General features: G+C 40.4%; 1 protein-coding gene across 1 annotated transcript in view; it reads left to right on the top strand.

Moving 5' to 3' along the window:
* The first annotated feature begins 3,445 nt into the window (after positions 1-3,445).
* The window catches only part of XRCC5 (X-ray repair cross complementing 5), a 93,590-nt gene continuing 75,732 nt past the window's right edge, over positions 3,446-21,303 (top strand). Inside the window, exons 1-7 of the mRNA XM_033230339.1 lie at positions 3,446-3,622; positions 7,156-7,269; positions 10,751-10,934; positions 11,842-11,890; positions 13,123-13,245; positions 16,156-16,347; positions 19,992-20,106. Of these exons, the coding sequence (XP_033086230.1) occupies positions 3,602-3,622; positions 7,156-7,269; positions 10,751-10,934; positions 11,842-11,890; positions 13,123-13,245; positions 16,156-16,347; positions 19,992-20,106 (798 nt within the window). The 5' untranslated portion in view covers positions 3,446-3,601. The remainder of the gene's footprint in view (positions 3,623-7,155; positions 7,270-10,750; positions 10,935-11,841; positions 11,891-13,122; positions 13,246-16,155; positions 16,348-19,991; positions 20,107-21,303) is intronic.

Below are 21,303 nucleotides of genomic sequence, written 5' to 3'. Positions count from 1 at the left end.
TTATAGCAGGTCATAAGGCCTGTCCAGATTCAAGGGGAAGGAAATACATAAGGGTGTGAATGCTGGGAGGCATGGCTCACAGGGATCACCAAAATAACATTTTGTCATTCCCCATCTCTACTAAAAATACAAAAATTAGTCGGGCACAGTGGTGGGTACCTGTAATCCCAGCTACTTGGGAGGCTGAGGCAGGAAAATCGCTTGAGCCTGGTGGGGGGTGGGAGCAGCGGAGGTTAGCAGTGAGCCAAGATCATGCCACTGCACTCCAGGCTGGGTGCAGAGTGAGACTCTGTCTCAAAGAAGAAAAAAAAAAAAAGAGAAAAAGAGGACATCAGGGTACATTATATCCAACTGTTGATAAGTTGTTACATAAGTCCCACCAATTCAGAATTTAATATCATATACTCTACACACTCACATTTTCAGTATTTCACAGCACATTAACAAAGTTATCAGGAAAATTGAACTAGCATAACCAAAGATGTTACAGAGTGCACCCAATTTTGACACGGATAGCAACATGATCAAGGAATGGTTTTCTTCAGGAAACAATTCTAAACAACCATGAAAATAGAAGTTATTTAAAATTTTTTAAGACACATTAAATGCATGACTATGGTTCTATATTGCCATTTAGTAGGCTTTGTACTATAGGAAATAAAATACCCTCTCTCTAGGGAATGTTAAACTGACTTCCAAGACAGTGAAAGCCTCCCATTATTCACTATTCCACTGTTTGCTGGTTGTACCAAACAACAAACAAGTGAATTATTTCACCTTTTAAAAGCTACACTTTAAAAATGGGATGAAGCAGGTGGGATTCCCTCCTTCTTAAAAATGTTTCAGCCGGGCGCAGTGGCTCACGCCTGTAATCCCAGCACTTTGGGAGGTCGAGGTGGGCAGATCACGTGAGGTCGGGAGTTTGAGACCAGCCTGACCAACATGGAGAAACCCCATTTTTACTAAAAATACAAAATTAGTCAGGCATGGTGGCGCATGTCTGTAATCCCAGCTACTTGTGAGGCTGAGGCAGGAGAATCGCTTGAACCCGGGAGGCAGAGGTTGCGGTAAGCAGAATTCGAACCTCTGTACTCCAGCTTGGGCAACAAGAGTGAAACTTCTTTTCAAAAAAAAAACTTTCTAGGGCTACTAAAAAACTTGCATTTAAAAATAGTCGATAAAAATATTCCTTATCAAAATAGTTGATAAAAATATTTCTCTGAGACCAAGTGCAGTCGCTCACACCTGTAATCCCAGCACTTGGGGGGGCTGAGGTGGGAGGATGGCTTGATCCCAGGAGTTCAAGACCAGGCTGGGCAACATAGGAAGTCCCCACCTCCACACACATAAAAAACCCCACAAAAATTAGCTGGGCTTGGCGGCACACACCTGTGGTCCCAGTTACTTGGGAGACTGAAGTAAGTGAATCGCTTGAGTCCAGGGGTTCTAGGCTGCAGTGAGCTACGACTGTGCTATTGGACTCCAGCCTGGGCGGGGTGAGACCCTGTCTCTTTCTTTTTCTCTCTCTCTCTAGCTCTGGATTGTACAAGAAGGGAGACAAGGACCACTGATAAGATATGGTATGTGATAGTAATCAGATTCGGCTTCTTTCTGTCCTGCTTCTCCAGAGGCTGAACTCTCCTTGTTTTAGTTTCACCGTTTTCCACAGGGAAATCTTTTATTTCCCTGTTAGCCACTTGGCCTGTTTGCCCTTTGCTCCCATTTTCCCTTGTTTGCTTGTCTGAAAATTTATGCTGTCCTGCTGCCTTCGTTGGGCTTCGTTTCCCCTTTTGCTGGAGCAGATTTAGCTGACAACGTCGCAGATCTTTACCGCCCCTTCTGCTGAGCTGATCTTTCTCTCAGGAATCTTACCCGCAGGGAAGGGCGAGTGTCTGTGCCTGCCTGCCTGCCTGCCGCCGCAGCCCGCGTAAAGCTGAGCGGCCAGGGCACTGCTGTTCCTTAAAAGTATTATTCAAAATAATTATTTCAGCTTTTAAATAACTCCTTGAGTTTGAATCAAAACCTGGAAAAGCCGGGCCTCTATGTGCACGTCTGAAAATGTCTGACTCTACATTCTAGAGGTTTCAATATATTTATAATTTTGGCTCATAGATTCTCCACATCTTTTCAGCTTCGATTCTTGGTTTTCCCAGAAACAATTTTCAAGCAGGAGAGAATATTGATTGGACTTGATTTTCTCAATTTGGGCAGAGGTTTGCAGACACTGCAGGTTGCCAGACCCTTCGTCCAGCCACCTGTCAACCGGGTGTCATTTGGTACAGAAAGCAGTCATTTCTATGTAAGATACTGCTTGGGCCTGCCTCCCTCAAATGGGTAGGGGCTGCGGGCTGGACAGAGGGCTCCTAGTCAAGTAAAGCACTGTGATGACAGCTGCTATTTCTATAATATCTCCCTAGACTTGTCTCCTAAATGAAACCTCGACTCCTCCCTTTCAAGCTGCAGCCACTCCTAACTACTGAGAGAGCCTTAGCAGATAACGTTTCATGCCTCCAGGCGTTTGTGCATCCCATTTTCTCTGGAAGAATTTACTTTTTACTTTTGTGCTCCTGGGGGAAGTCCTAGCTTCTTCCCCAGTTGGTTCTAAGTTTATCACATCGGTGAAGTGTTTCATTATCACACATTTTATTTTATTTTATTTTTTTATTTTTATTTTTTTTTTTTTTTGAGACGGAGTCTTGCTCTGCCACCCAGGCTGGAGTGCAGTGGCCGGATCTCAGCTCACTGCAAGCTCCGCCTTTCGGGTTTACGCCATTCTCCTGCCTCAGCCTCCCGAGTAGCTGGGACTACAGGCGCCCGCCTCGTCGCCCGGCTAGTTTTTTGTATTTTTAAGTAGAGACAGGGTTTCACCGTATTAGCCAGGATGGTCTCGATCTCCTGACCTCGTGATCCGCCCGTCTCGGCCTCCCAAAGTGCTGGGATTACAGGCTTGAGCCACCGCGCCCGGCCTATCACACATTTTAGAAGAAACTTTTCTGCATTCATACTCAAGAAAATGTAACTCCAAAATAACCAAAAATAAAATAAAAAGTAGAAAAAAACCCACAAATGATAAGAGAACAAAAAATCAAAAGTTAAAAAAATAAATGAAAAAATGAAATTAAAAAAAGGAAAAAAGAGTTTTTTAAAAAGTAGAAAAAAGAAAATCTAACTCCACAGCTCTGACACAAAATGACGTAGGTGTTTTTCTCAATGAGAGAAAAGGGAAGTGAATCTTTAAGTGATTAAGTGAATCGTTAAGTAAATTTGTCGTACTAGCGTTTCAAAAGGCTCAAGGACCACACGTTCCCGAATAGGGCGGAATGGAGAGAATCTGCGCATGCTCGGCGGGAATCTGCGCATACTCGGCGGGAATCTGCGCAAGCTCGGGGGGAGTCTGCGCAAGCTCGGGGGGAGTCTGCGCAAGCTCGGCGGGAATGTGCGCATGCTCAGAGCTGCGGGGCACGGTTTCCCCGCCCCTTTCAGGCCTAGCCGGAAGCGAAGCGGCTCTTCCCGCTATCTGCCGCTAGTCCACCGGAAGCGAGTTGCGAGACGGCAGGTTCCCGCCCGGAAGAAGCGACCAAAGCGCCTGAGGACCGGCAACATGGTGCGGTCGGGGAATAAGGTATAAAGAAAGCCATGGGCTTGGGCCTTACCCTTGCGGGGGGATCCGGAGAGGGTGGTTCGGAAGCGAGAATCGTGGGATCACGGCCATGCCAAAGAATGGGGCAAGAGAAGATCATGGTGGTGGGCTCAGTCAGGAGGGCCGGGACCGAGGGATGCGCTATGAGAAAAACTGGGGATTTGGGGTTCCAATACCTGAATTTGAGCCTCACTGACTCCACCTCTTACACTACCCACCCATCCCATCCCTTTTCTCCCTCTCTATCTGCTCTTTGTCTCACCTCCCTCCCCGCCCGCCTCCCCCCTCTCTCTCCCTTTATCCCATTCCACTCCTTAACCCCACTTCCTCTATTACTTCTGACCCTGGGTTCTTAAGAGCTCTATGAGAATGAAAATTAGCTGTGATAAAGCAACTATCCCAGAGGGCTTGTTGTAAAACTTAAGTGGGGGACTATCAGTGACTAAAATAACTTAAAATGCAAAGTGTCGTATTATTACCTTTATAATAACGTAATATCCCGCATTTATTGAAAGCCTACTCTGTGAGGGACGGATGTAAACCTTTTATTCCTATCTCATTTAATCTTCACAACCCCCTGAAAACTACCCCCATTTTGCAAGTGGGAAAATCGAGGAATAAAGAACTGTGGGCTTTTAGTGGTGAAATCCGGATTTGAATCGAAGCAGTCTGGTTTCAGGGCCCTGGAGAACCCCTGTGTTGCTAGAAATCTATGACCGTTGGTGTTCCAGATCAATAACAGAAATTACAATGAATTTTAAAGTGATTTTTTTTTTCAACATAAAAGAGTGGTAGTTGTCTCTGAAGGGTCACTAGAGGGAGATGTGGTTCCAGGGATTAATGAATTCATTCACTACAGATAAACAAGAAACGAGTTTGAGCACTCGTCATTGAGAAATGTTGATTAAAACGATCATGAGCTTTTAATAATGCCACTCACCTCCTTTGTTCCTCCCCCTTCAGCTCCTGAAAACTTTGTAGCTCTAGTGGAGGAGCTGTTTGTGGCAGATGGACTGGAAGTAAAATTCTAACAGCCTGTATTGCTTTGGTATAGAAATGAAGAGTTGCTATGCTGCCCAGTTTCTCTTTCTCAGTTTTCTTACTGCTGCCAGATAGGAACTCGGATATATAGACCATTCTGCTTCCAGACAAGAAGTTCCATATTTGAAAACCTTTGATGGCATTTTCTGCATACCTAATTCATGACAAAGTGCTTTAGTCTGCTATAGAGTTTTCTGGTTTAAAAGTAGCTTTTCTGGATGTGTATCAAATAAGTGCAACAGCATATTTTGTGACTCAAGTTTTTTTAGGTTATTATGCCCCAGGCATTGAAACTGGGATGTTCATTTTACTGTTCTCAAAGGAATTTTGTGGTTTATTAGCACCTTTTTTTTTCAAATTATCTATTTTTACTTCAGAAATCTCTTAATATGAGTGCATTGTGTTGTTTGTAAACTAATGAAAAATAATCTTTCTTTTTCATATGTTGCCTGAGATACAACAACATTTAGAAATCATCTATAACTTTCCTGATAGAAATTCATTCGGGTTTTTAAAACATTTCTAGGGTTAAGAGGTCACTTAAAAAAGAGTAATTTCTTTATTGATCACTTCTAAATGTTATTTTTTATCCCGTGTATAGTTGCACCAATTTCCCTGTAACTTCCATCTGTTGATCCTGTTGTCTTTCTTGCAGACCAATCATTTTATACAACAGCTGTCAAATATCTTGGGGGAGGCCAGACACAGTGGCCCATGCCTATAATCCTAGCACTTTGGGAGGCGGAGGTGGGAGGATTGCTTAAGCCGAGGAATTCGAGACCAGCCTGGGCAACACAGTGAGACCCCATCTCTACAAAAAAGAAAAATTTAAGAATTAGCTGGGCATGGTGGGGTGAAACTGTGGTCCCAGCTATTTGGAAGGCTGAGGTAACAGGATCACTTGAGCCCTGGAGATGGAGGCAGCAGTGAGCCATGATCACGCCACTGGACTCCAGCCTGGGTGACAGACCATGTCTCAAAAAAAAGGGAAAAAAATGATGGGGAGGAAGACTATTATGTTTCCTTTAATCTTCTCATCTGGCTTAAATATCTAGTTTTTTCCTACTGTTCTTTACATCATATATTCTTCAGATTCTTTCCTAACCTGCTCGTTTCATGTTCATTTGTAATTAATTTTCCTGGTAAGATGTTAGCCCAGAACTGCTCACAGTTTGTTTGGTCAGTACAAAGCACTACTGGGACTATCAGTGAGAGTCAAGGAATGTTAACTCCAGAAAGGACCTTAAACCTCATCTAGTCCAACAGTTTCCTACCTTTTAGTATTGTTAACAGTGAGATTAAGTGACATTCCCAAGGACTCAGAACTAATGGATAGGAGAGATGGGACTAGATCCCAGGTCTCCCGATTGCTATTATCTTTTTTCACCGGAAAACCCTTCTTTTCTCTTTTCGAATTCACTACACTGTTGATATAGACCAACGTATTTAGGCGATGAAGTAAGATAGGTGTGGGGAATGTGGTGCAAAAAAAATTTCACTTTGTTGATTGATTTTATAACTCATACTGAAATTGTGAGTTGCCATCAGTCCAGGTCTCTTCCAGCTTGTATTCAGGTAAACTTTGGAAGCCAGGTATAAATAACTTTACATGTATTGCATTTAGTTTATGTTTCTCTTGTTTTCTTAGTCTCCCACATACGTGATTGCTATGTAATGGTTTGTGCCTTAGCTTATGTGATTCCCTCTGTCTGTAACTTCCTTGTTCACATGATTGACTCCTCCTCATTAAGACTCACCGAAGGAAGTCTACATTCAGGAAGCCTTTTCTGCCCCCTTACCGCTCTGGTAATCCCCTCCACCAGTCTTGAGTGGATGCTCCTCTTGTGTGTCTCAGTGCCCAGTGCATACTTCTATCATGGAACCTTGTCCTGGTATTATTTGTTGTCTGTCTGTGTCCTTTACTAGAATAGATTTGGTGTCTTTATTTTAGATCATGAGTTTACAAACTGACTCAAATTGTCAGGGTCTACCTCTTAGCATAAATCTAGATTCTAGCAGTTACTTGTAACAAAAATGCTTCATAACAAATTATGCCCCAAATCAGTGACTTACAATGAAAACATCTGTTCTCATGTTTGTAGGTCTACAGATCAGCTTCAGTTTGTCTGATGCATACTGGGCATAACTGGGTTTAACTCTGGCCTGCAGGTTGGCGTCATATCTACTCATCATGGATTTATTCTGGGGCTCAGGCCAAAGGAGTGGCAGCTATCTGGAGCATGTTGCTCTCAGGGTAGAAACTTCTGTAGCTTTTAAAAAGTACCAGGACTATTTAAGGGTTTTCCGTAGTGAAAATTTATATGTCTTACAAACATTCTTATGTAGAACATATCCCTTTCTCACATCTTTCCTAAATAGTGATACAGGTTCGTGAATACAATAAGCAAGGGACATTCTGACAGTCTTTTCTCATGACTTCTTTTCTCAAACACTCTTTGGAACTTTGTTTTCAGGCAGCTGTTGTGCTGTGTATGGATGTGGGCTTTACCATGAGTAACTCCATTCCTGGTGTAGAATCCCCATTTGAACAAGCAAAGAAGGTGATAACCATGTTTGTCCAGCGACAGGTAAGTTTCAGATTGACACTGAGCTTGTAACCCATATTTCAACTGCTTGTTGCCTCTGCCTTACTAATGCAAGATACCAGCCTCCTTATAGTGTCCAGCCCTCTGTTTGGGGGAATCTGGGGAGTTTCCTTATGTGTACTCACATACAAGTTCACCTCCCACTACAGTCTGATATTTTTTCTTCCCTCATTTTGGCCCCTTCACTATTACAGTTTTTATCAGAAACAAGAGGCAGTAAAAAGTAATGTTTAAAAGCACAGTCCTTAGAGACAGATGACTTGGGTTTGAATCCTTGCTCTGCCATGTTATTTACTAACCTGAACTTGAACAAGTCCTTCAATTTCTTTGTGACTAGTTCAGTTATCTTTTGCTGTGTAATAAACTACCCCAAAATATAGTGTCTCACATTTTAAAAAATCATCATTCATGGTTCTGTGGGATGATTGGGTTGCTCAGTTGGGTGATTCTCTATTGAGGCCCCTTATGCAGTTGCAATCAGATGGCACCTGGGGCTGGAGTCCTCCAAAGGCTCAACTGGACGAGATGTCCAAAATGGCTCACTCACATGGCTGGAAGACGATGCTTTCTAGTGGCTGTGAGCTCAGTTGGGGCTGTCCATTAGAACCTCTACGTGTGGTTTCTGTATAGTTTGAATTCTCACATGAAGCAGCTGGTTCTAAGGAGTATCAGTTCTATGAGACCCTGCCTATGTGACTTCTTATGACCTATTTTTAAAAACCTCAGAAAGTCGTTTGTTTTTTATTAGTCAGACAAGACACTAAGGCTAGGTCACATTTAAGGGAGGAGAATTAGACTCCCTTTCTTAAAGAGTAGCCTGCAGATACAGGGAGAGAAAGAACGAATGGTGGCTATCTTGGAGGTTAGCTGTTACAGTGCCTCAGTGTCCCATTTGTAACATGAGAATAATAATACCTGTCACATAGGGTTGTTTTGAGGAATAAAAGAATCAATGTAGATAAAGTGCTTAGAACAGTGCTTGGAATTTTGTAAACACTATGTAAGTATCAGCTATTTTTATTTCTGCCCTTTCTACTTGGTATGACTGCCACTTTTGCTAAGTCCATGAGTTTCTGCTTCTTTCACTATCTACTGCTGCTCCTCCTGGACACTTCTGTTCTTCTGTGTGTTTCCACTTCAGTTGGGCACTAGTACGTCCCAACTGTCATTCCAGATTTTTAAAAATCTTGATGACCTGGAGTCCTTGAGGTGTTGTGTCAAGGAAGGTGCTCTAACCCTGTTATTGGTTATAGTTGTGTTGGTGGAATTCAGGTAGCGTGGCAGTGCCCTAGTATGCTGTTAGAGAAGGTAGGTAGACATGAGCAGGGCAGGAGAGAGGGCCTCCGAGAATGTTGGGCATTTGTGAAACCATGGTTAGGCAATTAGAAATCTGTCCCTCTGAAGTGATGAGCAGGGCAAGGGAGGGGCCCCAAAGCTGTCAGGTTCTCATTGAGGAGAAGACAGGAGGGCATAAAATATCACTCTAAGGTAGTAAGTGGCCATGATTGGCGCCAAGTATTTTAACAGACAGACAGAAACACCTGGAGTTAGCAAGCCATAATCCCTAAGGCTTCGAGCATGCGCAGTAAAAGAGCAAGATGGTGAAATTTAACCAGTATAAAAGCTTCCTGTGGGGGCGCTCGACCAAAAAGGGCGAGTTGCCGCTACTGAGCATGCGCATGACTAGTAACCACACTACGCGTGCCGCCCACTCCTAAGCAGGGCTAGTGCGCAGGCGTTGATTAATTCGGCTTGCTGAAGGGAGGAACAAAGGAAACTGGAAGCTCGGGAAAAGATGGCGCCGGGGGGGGCGGGGCTGTCTAAAAACTAAACAAAGAAGGGCGCAGCGCGCTTGATTTTTTATGTCGCCCTCTTGGTTCTCTTCCAAGCGTACTCTGCTTTCTCCAGTAAACTCTGACTTTGCTAAAAATAAATTTTTCCTCCTGCTTTAAATCTTGCCTGTGTCTGTCGTTTGAATTCTTTACTTCGAGAAGACCAAGAACCGAGATTACTGCAGAGTCGCCACTCCGCAGTTTCTCTGGATAACTGCCGACTCACACCCCAGTAACAAGAGTATAGGTGTTTTTTTGTTTGTTTCTGTTTTAAGGAGAAAGAATCAGGAAGTCAGAATCAGGAGCTTAGTGCTAGTCCCTTACTACATTCTGAATTTTCTCCTCTCCCATGACAGAGATTTTCTCTAGGGCAAGATTCCCTTGCCTTAAGATGGATGCTTGTCTAGGCGGCAGATACCTGCTCAGCCATTATGCTAGACATGTTTGAATCCAGCAGCAGACAGCTTTACTCCATGTACAGCTGGGAATTGTAATTGTGTTATTTACAGACTAAACGATTAAACAGACCCTACAAAAATGAAGAATGACAGAATTCAATTATCTGTTCATAGAGCACTCTTCCCCATCAATGTAAAAAGGCCTGTGTTAATAATTAGATGGGGACAGGCCTGTCTTTTGTATCAGATACTATTTTTGGTTTTTATATTTTATTATGAAGTATTTCATAAAAGAGGCAAATGCAGAGAGTATACAGGTAACCAGTTTTTCCATTGTCTTATGCTATAAATCTTAATGTTTTACCACATTTGTTGGATTTTTTTTTTAAAATAAAGTGTCAGATAAACTTGAAGGCCCTTGCTAACCCTTTTTTTCTCTTCTCCTTTTCTCAGGATTTTGGTAGTTAGTACCATGTATATTTTATACTTGGACATGAGTATATACTCATAAGTACTTAGTATTGTATAAAGCTGTCAAAAGTGTATGTAAATGGTTTTATATGGTACATGTAATTCTGTAGCATATCTTTTATCAACTTTTTTTTAGATCTTTTCATGTTGATATGTGTTGCACAAATTTATTCATTTTTACTGGAGTATGGTATTTTGTTGTATAAATATTCTGCAATGTATTTTTGCATTCTCCTGTTTATTGATAGTTTGCTTCCAGTTTTTGCCCCATTATAAACGGTGCAGAAGTGTAAACTTCCTATCTGTACATAATTTTTCTAGGGTATACTGTATATGCCTGCCAGTGAAATTGCTGGGATGCAGGCTATCCTGCATTTTTTTTTAAACCTCTGGAAAATGTAAACCTTAGACATTCTATAAAGACATACTAAAATCTTTCCAAATTATTCATGATTGGTTCTCTAATTGAGAATTAGAGTTTGATTTGGCTGGAAGTCATCAAGAGCACTTAACCACCCTCCTATTTCCACACCCCAACTTCTGCTGAAATGAAGGGTTAGACTTATAGTCGATGAAAAAAATCTGTTTAGAACCTAAGAATTGTCATTGTCCATAAGTCTCATGTTTCATCCCTCCCAATACTTTGCGATCCCAGGGATCTGCCATAGGGAGGTCTGGTTTTCCTGCTCCCTGAAGGTTAGGTATTTTATTGCTTCCAGGTGGTTCTAATATAGTTTTCTGCCATCTGACGTTTTTTTCTAGGTGTTTGCTGAGAACAAGGATGAGATTGCTTTAGTCCTGTTTGGTACGGATGGCACTGACAATCCCCTTTCTGGTGGGGATCAGTATCAGAACATCACAGTGCACAGACATCTGATGCTACCAGATTTTGATTTGCTGGAGGACATTGAAAGCAAAATCCAACCAGGTTCTCAACAGGCTGACTGTATCCTTTTTCTGCCAGAGAAGACTTTAAGAAATTTCCTTTATTCCGGGAATCGTAAAGCAGTTTGATGAGACACCCCCAGAGTTTCAGCTATGAGTATATGGGTATATTTTGCTCTCAGGAGGGGGAAGTAATGTGTTAATAGGGTTTAATGTGAAATTAATCAGTTTAAAACGGTGCCTGGGTTCCCAGCCCTCCACTCACTTCCCTATTCTCTGCATGGGTGATGATATTGAGAGGTTGGGAGGCATAGGAAGAGGGAAGATCCTAGGGAGTACATGTGAGCATTGACTATATGCAGAGGGTTTTAGGGGGGCTCGTTAGAAATGTTTGGAGGTGGATAAAAGATATTTTTAAAAGAGCATCCTCCCAGTGTTCTCTACTTTTTTTCTGGGTGGAAGATGTTTTTGTGCCAGAAATCAGATTGATACCCAAAGTGAGATTTCCAGTTTACTCCACAGGTCCCCTAATTTTAAGGGATCACTCTTGTTCTTTTTCTAATCAATTAGTAGTGCTATTCCTGATCACTGGGAAGTTCTGTTGTGTTAGGAGTGACTTGCAAATGCTACATTATAGTTTGCTTCGTATTTAAAAATGAACTGTGACCACCAAAAATGGATTCTAGATACTATTAAATGACATAATTTTTGGTTACATGAATGCAATGTGTTAGGTTACCTTTTGTTTATATTTCTTGGTTGTTTTTGGCAGAATATGTACTTTGATATATAGAATGTATGAATATATGTTAGTGAACTTCAGAAGAAAGACATTCAGGCACGTACTTTTAAGTCATCACATAGTTCAGTGTCCACAATTTCCAGCACAGTGGACTTCATTGGAAAGAGTTGTGTGTTCATGGCATGAAGAGACTGTTTGGTGATATCCCTGTCCTTAACTAGCTGAGTCCTGGATGCACTAATCGTGAGCATGGATGTGATTCAACATGAAACAATGTAAGTGTTCCAAGGAAGAGAGCTGGAAGTGAATCTTTCTGCAAAAATTATATGGGTTAATGTATTGAATGTACTTTGTGATTCATTGTTAATCAAGCAACATGTTTGTGTGGCAAAAGAAACATTTTATAGAATTGAATGGTTCAGTCCAACCTCTCTGTTTTATAAGAGTTTTAAAAGAGGAAGGGCTATACTGGGTATTTCTCTGGGAGAAGTAAAACATTTGACTTATTTCAGTTTACTTCCTATTAGATTTAAGCTGATTACCAGGAATTTTTAAAAACAGTAAGTGGTATAAGCCATATGTCATTAAGTGCATAGTAACTCTGGCCAAATTCCCTTTTTTGTTGTGTGTGTGTATGTTGGTGTTTTTTTTTTTGGAGTTGGCGTCTTGTTCTGTCACCCAGGCTAGAGTGCAGTGGTGTCAATATAGCTCACAGCAACCTCAGCTTGATCTCTTGGGCTCAAGCGATGCTTGCATCTCAGCCTCCTGAGCAGCTGGGACTACAGGTGCATGCCACCAAGTCCAGCTAATTTTAGAATTTTTATTTTTGCAGAGATGGTCTCACTCTTTTGCCTAGGTTTTCTCAAACTCCTGGCTTCAAGCAGTTCTCCCATCTTGGCCTCCCAAAGTATTAGGATTATAGGCATGAACCTCTATGCCTGGCCTGCTTCCTAATTCATTATTTAATTATTGTGCCTTGGAAATGTATCTCTGGAGACGTACATGTACATATACACATACCTCTTGCCTGTCAGGAAAATCATTTGCACTAAAATCCCAGGCCTAAATCTGTATAATTATTTCTCAGTCTCTATATATCCTCTGCTGAATCTTACCACACAAAATCTGCATGGAATCAGAGCAGGATATTTAGAAAATGAACCTGAGCAAGGCTGAAGTTATAGTATGCTGGGAGAATTCTTTGTTTACATTCTGCCTGTATGGAGCCTGGGAAGGGATATTTTTTCATCACATTTGAGTTAGGAATCCGGAAACATAATATTTCCATAATACTCAGAAATTTTGGCCAAGATGTTCAAAGTATAAAGTATATCAGGTTGATTATGAATTTAATAAGAACTTCATTGGACTACTAGAATGTAATCACATTTATTAACTTTATCCAGATCCGTTTCTAAGCTTCTGTCCTCAGTGACCAAGTGTATTTGAATTTGTAAAAAAAAAAAAATTCAGGAGAATGATTTCTTAATGTAACTCTCTCTTTTAGAGGAAAGAAGTTTGAGAAGAGGCATATTGAAATATTCACTGACCTCAGCAGCCGATTCAGCAAAAGTCAGCTGGATATTATAATTCATAGCTTGAAGAAATGTGACATCTCCCTGCAATTCTTGTAAGAGCCTAAGAATAATGCATGTAGACAAATCCTGTGATTTCCTAATGCAGTGAATGGGACCTCTTTATAGAGTACTTGGTTTATGGGAATTTTCACTTTCTGCTCCAAGGCTGAATCTGTCAGATGACTGACTACTCAGCAAACATTTGCTGATTACTTTCTGTGTTCTAGGAACTGTTCTAAGTGGTGGTGACAAAAAGATGAAAGTCAGTGATCCAGAAGAATTGAGCTTAGTGGCAGATCGTTGTTTAGTGTTGTTAGACTCAAAGAATTGAGGATTAGAAGAACCCTTTGAGGATATCCAGTTTGTCTCCTTCCTGCATAGAAGGCTTTACCCAAACAGTTAGCAGATTGATGGACTTTTTTTTTTTTTTTAAACAGCTCTAGAGAACTATGTCCTATAGAGAGGGGATGTTTTAGGGTAGACAGGAATGCCAACTTGGGAATCATTCTAAATACATAACATGTTTATATTTAATTCTTTACAGATCTAAAATATATAGACACGTACATAAAATTTGATTTGCTTATGTTTATTCAGAGATGGAGTATAAAACTTTAGGGGAAAAAAATATGTATTTCACAATTTGTTAGGGAGAGAATTCCTCCTCACACAGTAACTTGAATTTTCCCTCCAGGATTTACTTTCTCTGTGTTACATCCCTAACAAAAATTTCTTTTCACTACACTAACCCTTCCTGCTGCATTTGGAACTATTTTTTCTTGTCCTATTTTTGGTGACAATTGAGTGGTGGTATAGGATGTTGAATTATTAATCTTCTAGGAATACTTGTTTTTCAAATTGAGAGCTATGCCAAGAAACCTGTAGCTTAGAGTGGTAAGCCTTTGGCTTCATAAAATGCCAGGGGACATGAAGAACTTGTTTTGCGTGTATGAGTAGTCTTCTCTTAAAACTACTGAGCGACATCTCCTTTCTGTATGACTGGAAGAAGAATTCAGAATAACCCATCAAACCAGTACTTGTTAAGATGGTACTTCAGAGAAATTAAGTGCTTTTAAGTGACACTTCTTATTGAGTTGAGGTTTTTCTCAGTACTTCAGAAGCCCAGCTCAGCTTCTGGTCCCTTTTCATAATCTCAGGATGCCTTTACATGTTAGAAGCATACTGCATTTCTGGGAATGTCATTCGAAAGAGCTACCCATTTTTTTTGATGAGCAGTACAGAAAGGTGCACAGAAGAGAAAGCATAACCTTCTATCTGCTTTTTATTTGGTTGTATTTTTTTCTTGGTAATATGCTTTCTTCCTGTGCTACAAACCTCCAGCATACAAAGTAGAGTTCATAGTTTTACTGTTTGATGTATTCCATGTACAACTGATTGTTGTAATTGGACTAAAAAAAATACCAGCAGCCCAGAAAAGCACTGTGTTCTGTTTTTAATTTATTTATTTATTTATTTATTTTTAGAGATGAAGTCTTCTTCTGTAGTGGCATAGTTGTAGCTCACTGTAGCCTAAAACTCTTGGGTTCAAGTGAACCTCCTACCTGAGCCTTCTGTATAGCTGAGACTACAGATGCATGTTATCCCACCCAGCAGATTTTGGTTTTTTTGTTGTTGTTGTTGTTTGTTTTTGAGATGGAGTCTCACTCTGTTGCCCAGGTTGGAGTGCAGTGGCGTGATCTCGGCCCACGGCAACCTCTGCCTCCCAGGCTCAAACAATTCTCCTGTCTCAGCCTCGCTAGTAGCTGGGATTTCAGACGTGTGCCACCATGCCCGGGTAATATTTGTTTTTTTAGTAGAGATGGAGTTTTACCATGTTGGCCAGGCTGCTCTTGAACTCCTGACCTCAAGTAATCCACCTGCCTCGGCCTCCCAAAGTGCTTGGATTACAGGCGTGAGCCACTATGCCTGGCGTAGTTTTTAGTTTCTTCTGCTGACTACTGAGGAAGCTTATTTCTGATCTAATGCAGAATAGCCAGAACTGTTACTGTAATTTCTTTTTCCAGGATAACTTCTTTTCTCTTCGTTTTTATGACATTTGTCCTTTTCTGGTTGTTGCTTTGGAAACGGGAGTAACCTGATGCAAACCCTGTGTGTTACGCTTTCCTCCCTGGAAACTTTTCACCTGATAAATAATGTGGGACATGCAAATTACATCATGCTGTGTTTGCTAAGTATATGAAGAAAAATTGCAAACAGAAAGTCCTATTTTAAGTGTAGCAAATAAAATGAGAAATCATCTTAAAAACAAATGTATTTCTCATAGTTCTGGAGGCCAGGAAGTCCAAGATCACAGCACTAACAGATTTGGTATCTGCTGAGAGATCTCTGCTCTCAAGATGGTGCCTTGTTGCTGTGTTGTCCCATGTCAAAAGGGCTAACACTGTTCTCACATGGTGGAAGGACATAAAAGGCAAAAAGGGCAAAAAGCCTCTCCAACCATTTTTTTTAAGGTCGCTAATTCCATTTATGAGTTCCCCACCCTCAGGATTTCATTACCTCTTGAAGGGCCTCTGTCTTAATGGTATCATATTGGTGATTAGGTTTCAAAATAATGATTTTGGGGGACATGTATAGACCATTACAATGTGGAAGAGGCCAGTCTGAGAGAGTGAAGCCAGCATAAAGGCAAATGAAGGTAAAATAGAGAGAGAGGGAGGGAAATCCTTGCCACAATTGAGACCCTGGGTCTGGACTTTCTAAGGCCTTGTGCCACCCTGCCCTTTCAATTACTTGGTTATGTAGTAGCCAATGATTTTCCCCTTTTACAAATCAAAGAGGTTTCAGTCACTTGAAACTGGGAGAATATTGGCTAAGGTAGGTGAGAGTCGTTTGACAGCTGAGAAATTCAAAACTTGGTAAGATTGACTGATGTGCTCATTTTCTCATAGCTGATGAGTTACAGTTACAGCATTAGAACACTAACTACTGTTGATCTTTAATAGCTTGCCTTTCTCACTTGGCATGGAAGATGGAAGTGGGGACAGAGGAGATGGCACCTTTCGCTTGGGTGGCCATGGGCCCTCCTTTCCACTAAAAGGAATTACTGAACAGCAAAAAGAAGGTCTTGAGATAGTGAAAATGGTGATGATATCTTTAGAAGGTGAAGATGGGTTGGATGAAATTTATTCATTCAGGTAAGAATTGAAAAAATTGATGGGAATTTTTAATTGTACCCTCATAAATTGCTGTTTTGATTAGAGGTCTCCCAAATGTTTCCTTTTTCTGGGCCACTCTTGAATTAGTCATTCCTTAATATTCTGAGTTTTATTAAATAAGTAGTACACCCACCCTTAATCACCCTTTTTAAAGTCTGTGTTCTTGGCACGTGTTTCTCATTTATTTCCAGGACCTGTGTCAGCAAAGCTCAGGAATATATAGATACCATGAGAAATTAACAAGTCAAATTGCAAAAGATGAAATAGTAGATTTCTTCATTATGCCAAGCTTGGGATGCATTTCTTGGGCCCTTTCTTTTTACACATCTACAAAAAACAAAATTATAGAAAATGGTCTCAGATCTGAGGTAGTCACTATCTTATCATCCATTTAAGGTTTTAGAAAGTAGCATACTATGGTTTAGTGATTTTTTAAAAAAACTTTTGATCACAAAGCAGTTTGAGTGAAAAAAAAAAAAAACCTACAATGTAAAGAGTTCATGGCCTACTTACTTTATATGGGCGTTGGAAAGGCAAGAATGATTTAAGACAAGTGAATTCATTGAAGTACCATGTGACGATAAAGCAAACTGCTTTTTCAACCATCCAGCTAGAGACTATAGAAGAAACCATCTCCTTTATCTTATTCTTGGTTGGAATTGGACATATATGCATTTTGAGCAAAGAACCTAAGAAGCATCGGTGGCATCTAGAATAGTATGTGTCTATGGGGTTCAATTTGGTAAAAGTGGCAATAGAGTACTTTACATAGCAGTATGGCTTGGGTGGTTCAAATCATCAGGGATAATACTGCTTGATATTCATGAATTATTTCCAACTTATCAGTCTGTACACAAAATACAGGCTGTTTAAGCACATTGAAGTAATGATTCAACAACTGGAATTTTTTTAAGTAGCTACAGTGTATGTCTCCTTAATATTTTTTCTCAATGACCCATTTTTAATATTTCTGATGAGCTATAATTGACAAAAACTATATTCTGATTTTCTAAATACAGACAGCCTTGAAAAATGATAGGTAAATGGAAATTTAGGTAACAGAATTGTAATTGCCCACAGGATTGCCTTAGGAATCAGTGAGGAGTCCTGTGAGGTGAAGTTTCTTGGCATAATGTGTTCTTGTCACAATATGTATGGATATGTGTTCCTAAGTTGTTCCTCTTTCAAATTTGCGAATAAATGCCTTAAGCTAAACATATTACCCATGATATCATAAAGAAAAATCAGGCTGGACATTGTGGCTCATGCCTGTAATCCCAGCACTTTGGGAGGCAGATCACTTGAGGTCAGACGGAGTTTGAGACCAGCCTGGCCAACATAGCGAAACCCTGTCTCTACTAAAAATAGAAAATTAGCTGGGCATGTTGGTGCATGCCTATAGTCCCAGCTACTCCGGAGGCTGAGGCAAGTGAATCACTTGAACCTAGGAGGTGGAGGTTGCAGTAAGCCAAGATCATGCCATTGTACTCCAGCCTGGGTGACAGAGCGAGACTCTGTCTCAAAAAGAAAAGAAAAATTAGAGACCAATATAGATTATTCTTTAAAAAGTGTTTTTGTTTGTTTTTTAAATTTCTCTGTAGCATATCAGGTAGGGAAATTATTGACTGCATTGTTTTAGCATTTCGAAGCTTCTTTGATTTTAGGTCTGCAATGAAGTGTAGACCACAACTTTGCCATCCAATGCAGTAGCCATTAGCTATATGTGGCTATTTAAATTCAAGTTAGTTAAAATTAAATACATTTTAAAATTGAGTCCTTAGTCATAGTATCTGTGTTTAAAGTGTCTATTGGGCTAGCATGGTTAGAAATAGAACATTACCATCATTGCAGAGAGTTGTACTGGACAGCACTGGACTGGATCTATCTCCATATAGATCTTAGGAACAGAACTTGGCATCTACTTGAGGAGATTGAGCTCTACTACAGAACTGAGTCACTTGTTCTCAGATTTTTTTTTGAGACAGGGTCTCGCTCTGTCACCCAGGCTGGAAAGCAGTGACGTGATCTCGGCTCACCACAACCTCTGCCTCCCGGGTTCAAGCAGTTCTCATGCCTCAGCCTCCCGAGTAACTGGGATTACAGGCTTGCGCCACCATGCCCAGCTACTCAGATCTTATATATTGGATGTCGGTCTTTAGAATTTTCCCTGAAATAGAATCTAAACCTCATGGTGATTTTAGGCCATGAGGTTTATATTCTGTTTGACTAGTAATGTTGTATGAGACAGGTTAGACCTGGTTCAGACCCATTCATTCCTCAACAAATCCAGAGCCATTGTGCACCATAGGCTTTGGAAGCTGGGTGTCAGGTAAGATATCTACTATTTATTGTAAATTATTTCTGAAGATTGGAGTCTCTTGAGACCTCTCTGTCCATAACCCTGTGGGTAATGTAAACTAATTCTCTTTACCACTTTGTAGATCTGTTTTTTATCTATACCAAGGAGTTCAGCTAGAAAGTCTGGACTGTATGCTTTGAGTGTATTTTGTCATTAATTCCTTTGCTGCTGATTTTAGTGAATACCACAAATTCCACCTATGTCCTGTCATCTTCCCTGTCGTGTTTGATTAGGGGCCAGATGAAAATATGATTGATCTTCACTTTTGTTTAAGTGAAGCAGCACTCCATAACACTGTTTACACCTCTCCCAGCCTTTCCCACCAGTAAGAAATCTAGAGTTAACCTGTTTTACCTTAAGACTAAATGTGAACTAAATTCCTTTATTCCTTGGAGAGTCTTTTTAACTGTCCCTGTTATGTACATATAAAAACATATCTTTAATATTCAGAATTGGAATTAATGAATTATAGAGTTGTAAACAGTGATGATAATTATAGGATGGTGCCCTCCCTTTGATATTCTAGAACAGAGGTTCTTTTTTTTTTCCTTTTTTTTTTTTTTTGAGACAGAGTTTCATTCTTGTTGCCCAGGCTGGAGTGCGATGGCGTGATCTCAGCTCACTGCAACCTCCGCCTCCCAGGTTCAAGTGATTCTCCTACCTCAGCCTCCACGAGTTGCTGGGATTATAGACATGTGCCGCCACACCTGGCTAATTTTGTATTTTTAGTAGAGATGGGGTTTCTTCTCCATGTTGGTCAGTCTGGTCTTGAGCTCCTGACCTCAGGTGATCTGCCTGCCTTGGCCTCCCAAAGTGCTGGGATTACAGGCGTAAGTCACCATGCCGGACCTGAGCAGAGGTTCTTATCCTCAGGTCCATGGTTTTCAGGGAGTTGGTGGTGAACCCTTTATATTGTATGCAGACTCATTCATGAATGTGCTTTCATCACATCCTCAAAGATGACCTTGGTCCTGAAAAAATGTTAAGAACCTCTGGCAGAGTTGAAAGAAAATATTGAATAAGGGGAAGATAGAGCTGTTCATTTTCACCTGTTAGTAATGTAGCTCCTATTTCCTTCTAAGCCAACTCATTCATGCCCTGGCCATCTCCCAACTTGTGGTTGTTGTTTTCCTGCCATCCCCTGCTGTTTCTCTCTTTATAATTAACAACAGCTCGCTTCTCATTCTAGAAAATCAAATGCATCATCCAGAACAAGTTAACGTTTAAAAATTGTTGCTTTCATTTTATATTTTTCTTTATTAAGTGAGAGTCTGAGAAAACTGTGTGTCTTCAAGAAAATTGAGAGGCATTCCATTCACTGGCCCTGCCGACTGACCATTGGCTCCAATTTGTCTATAAGGATTGCAGCCTATAAATCGGTAAGTGGCAGGTACACATTTTTAACAGAAATGTTACCAGGCAGATAAATATGTGTATATAAGGAACAGACAATTCATGTGTGTGTTACTCGGAACTATAATTGCTGCTTTCCTAGTTGTTCTCCCTGTTCATTTAATCTCCGTGTTTAGCTTTTTATGTAAAAGGCAGGCTAGGAGAGGAAGTTTAAAAAATTGCCTATAATAGAGTTTGATTCCCTCCTCTTTTACTTTCTCTCCATTGGTAATTGATTGTTAATCATAGGTTCTAGGCCTCTCTCTTTCTTTGAAAAGAAAGAAAGTGAAATGCATTAAGCTGTGTTATTGTAGTATCGTAGCAGAAATGTAGATAATGCACCAAAGTTGAGTTCAGTTTTAGAGCTTCAGTCACACCTAATTCAGTTATGAATGATCTGATAGTAATAACATCTGTGAAATGTAAAAAAAGTTTTGTTACTGTAAAATTGCATTTTATAATATATGTACATTTATTTACAATAGCACACTTTAAAAAATGAATTGCTTTTGGTGATTATTTGATGAAATTCTAGTTTGAGTAGGAATCTGATTGGTGCCTCCATATGAGCCTCCTTGCCTTTTCACTTTAAGTGTTCAAAATACATAGGAACATTTTAGACATAAAATAAATATACAAAAACATGTTTTTATGTATTCAGTTTTTTTCTTTGTATATGGAAAAGCTTAATTCCAAAATACATGATATATCCTTGAGAACCTTGGGGTAGTTCTTTATTTATTTCAGCTTCCATCAAAGCTTAGAATAGTGTCCCTAGGAATGTGAATACAGTCTCCCCCCTTTCTTATTTTGGCCTTCTTTTCAAATTTCTTTGTTGATTTCTGACACAGATATATTGCTTCTTTTTTTTCTATTGAAAACTATGATAAAATGTGTAGTCCTCTTTTTATTAGACAGTCTGCCTGGGTGCAGTAGCTCATGCCTGTAATCCCAGCACTTTCAGAGGCTGAGGTGGGCAGATCACTTTAGGCCAGGAGTTTGAAACCAGCCTGGTCAACATGGCAAAACCCTGTGTCTTCTAAAAATATAAAAATAGTCAGGCGTGGTGATGTGTATCTATAGTCCCAGCTACTTGGGTTTCTGAGGCATGAGTATCGCTTAATCCCGGGAGGCAGAGGTTGCAGTGAGCCAAGATCACACCAGCCTGCACTCCAACTTGAGCG

This window comes from Trachypithecus francoisi, unplaced genomic scaffold (assembly GCF_009764315.1).
Source record: "Trachypithecus francoisi isolate TF-2019V2 unplaced genomic scaffold, Tfra_2.0 Lachesis_group13, whole genome shotgun sequence".
In the NCBI taxonomy this organism is placed as follows: Eukaryota; Metazoa; Chordata; class Mammalia; order Primates; family Cercopithecidae; genus Trachypithecus; species Trachypithecus francoisi.
The sequence above is the reverse complement of the archived record's forward strand: the minus strand, read 5'-3'. Positions and strand labels throughout refer to the sequence as shown.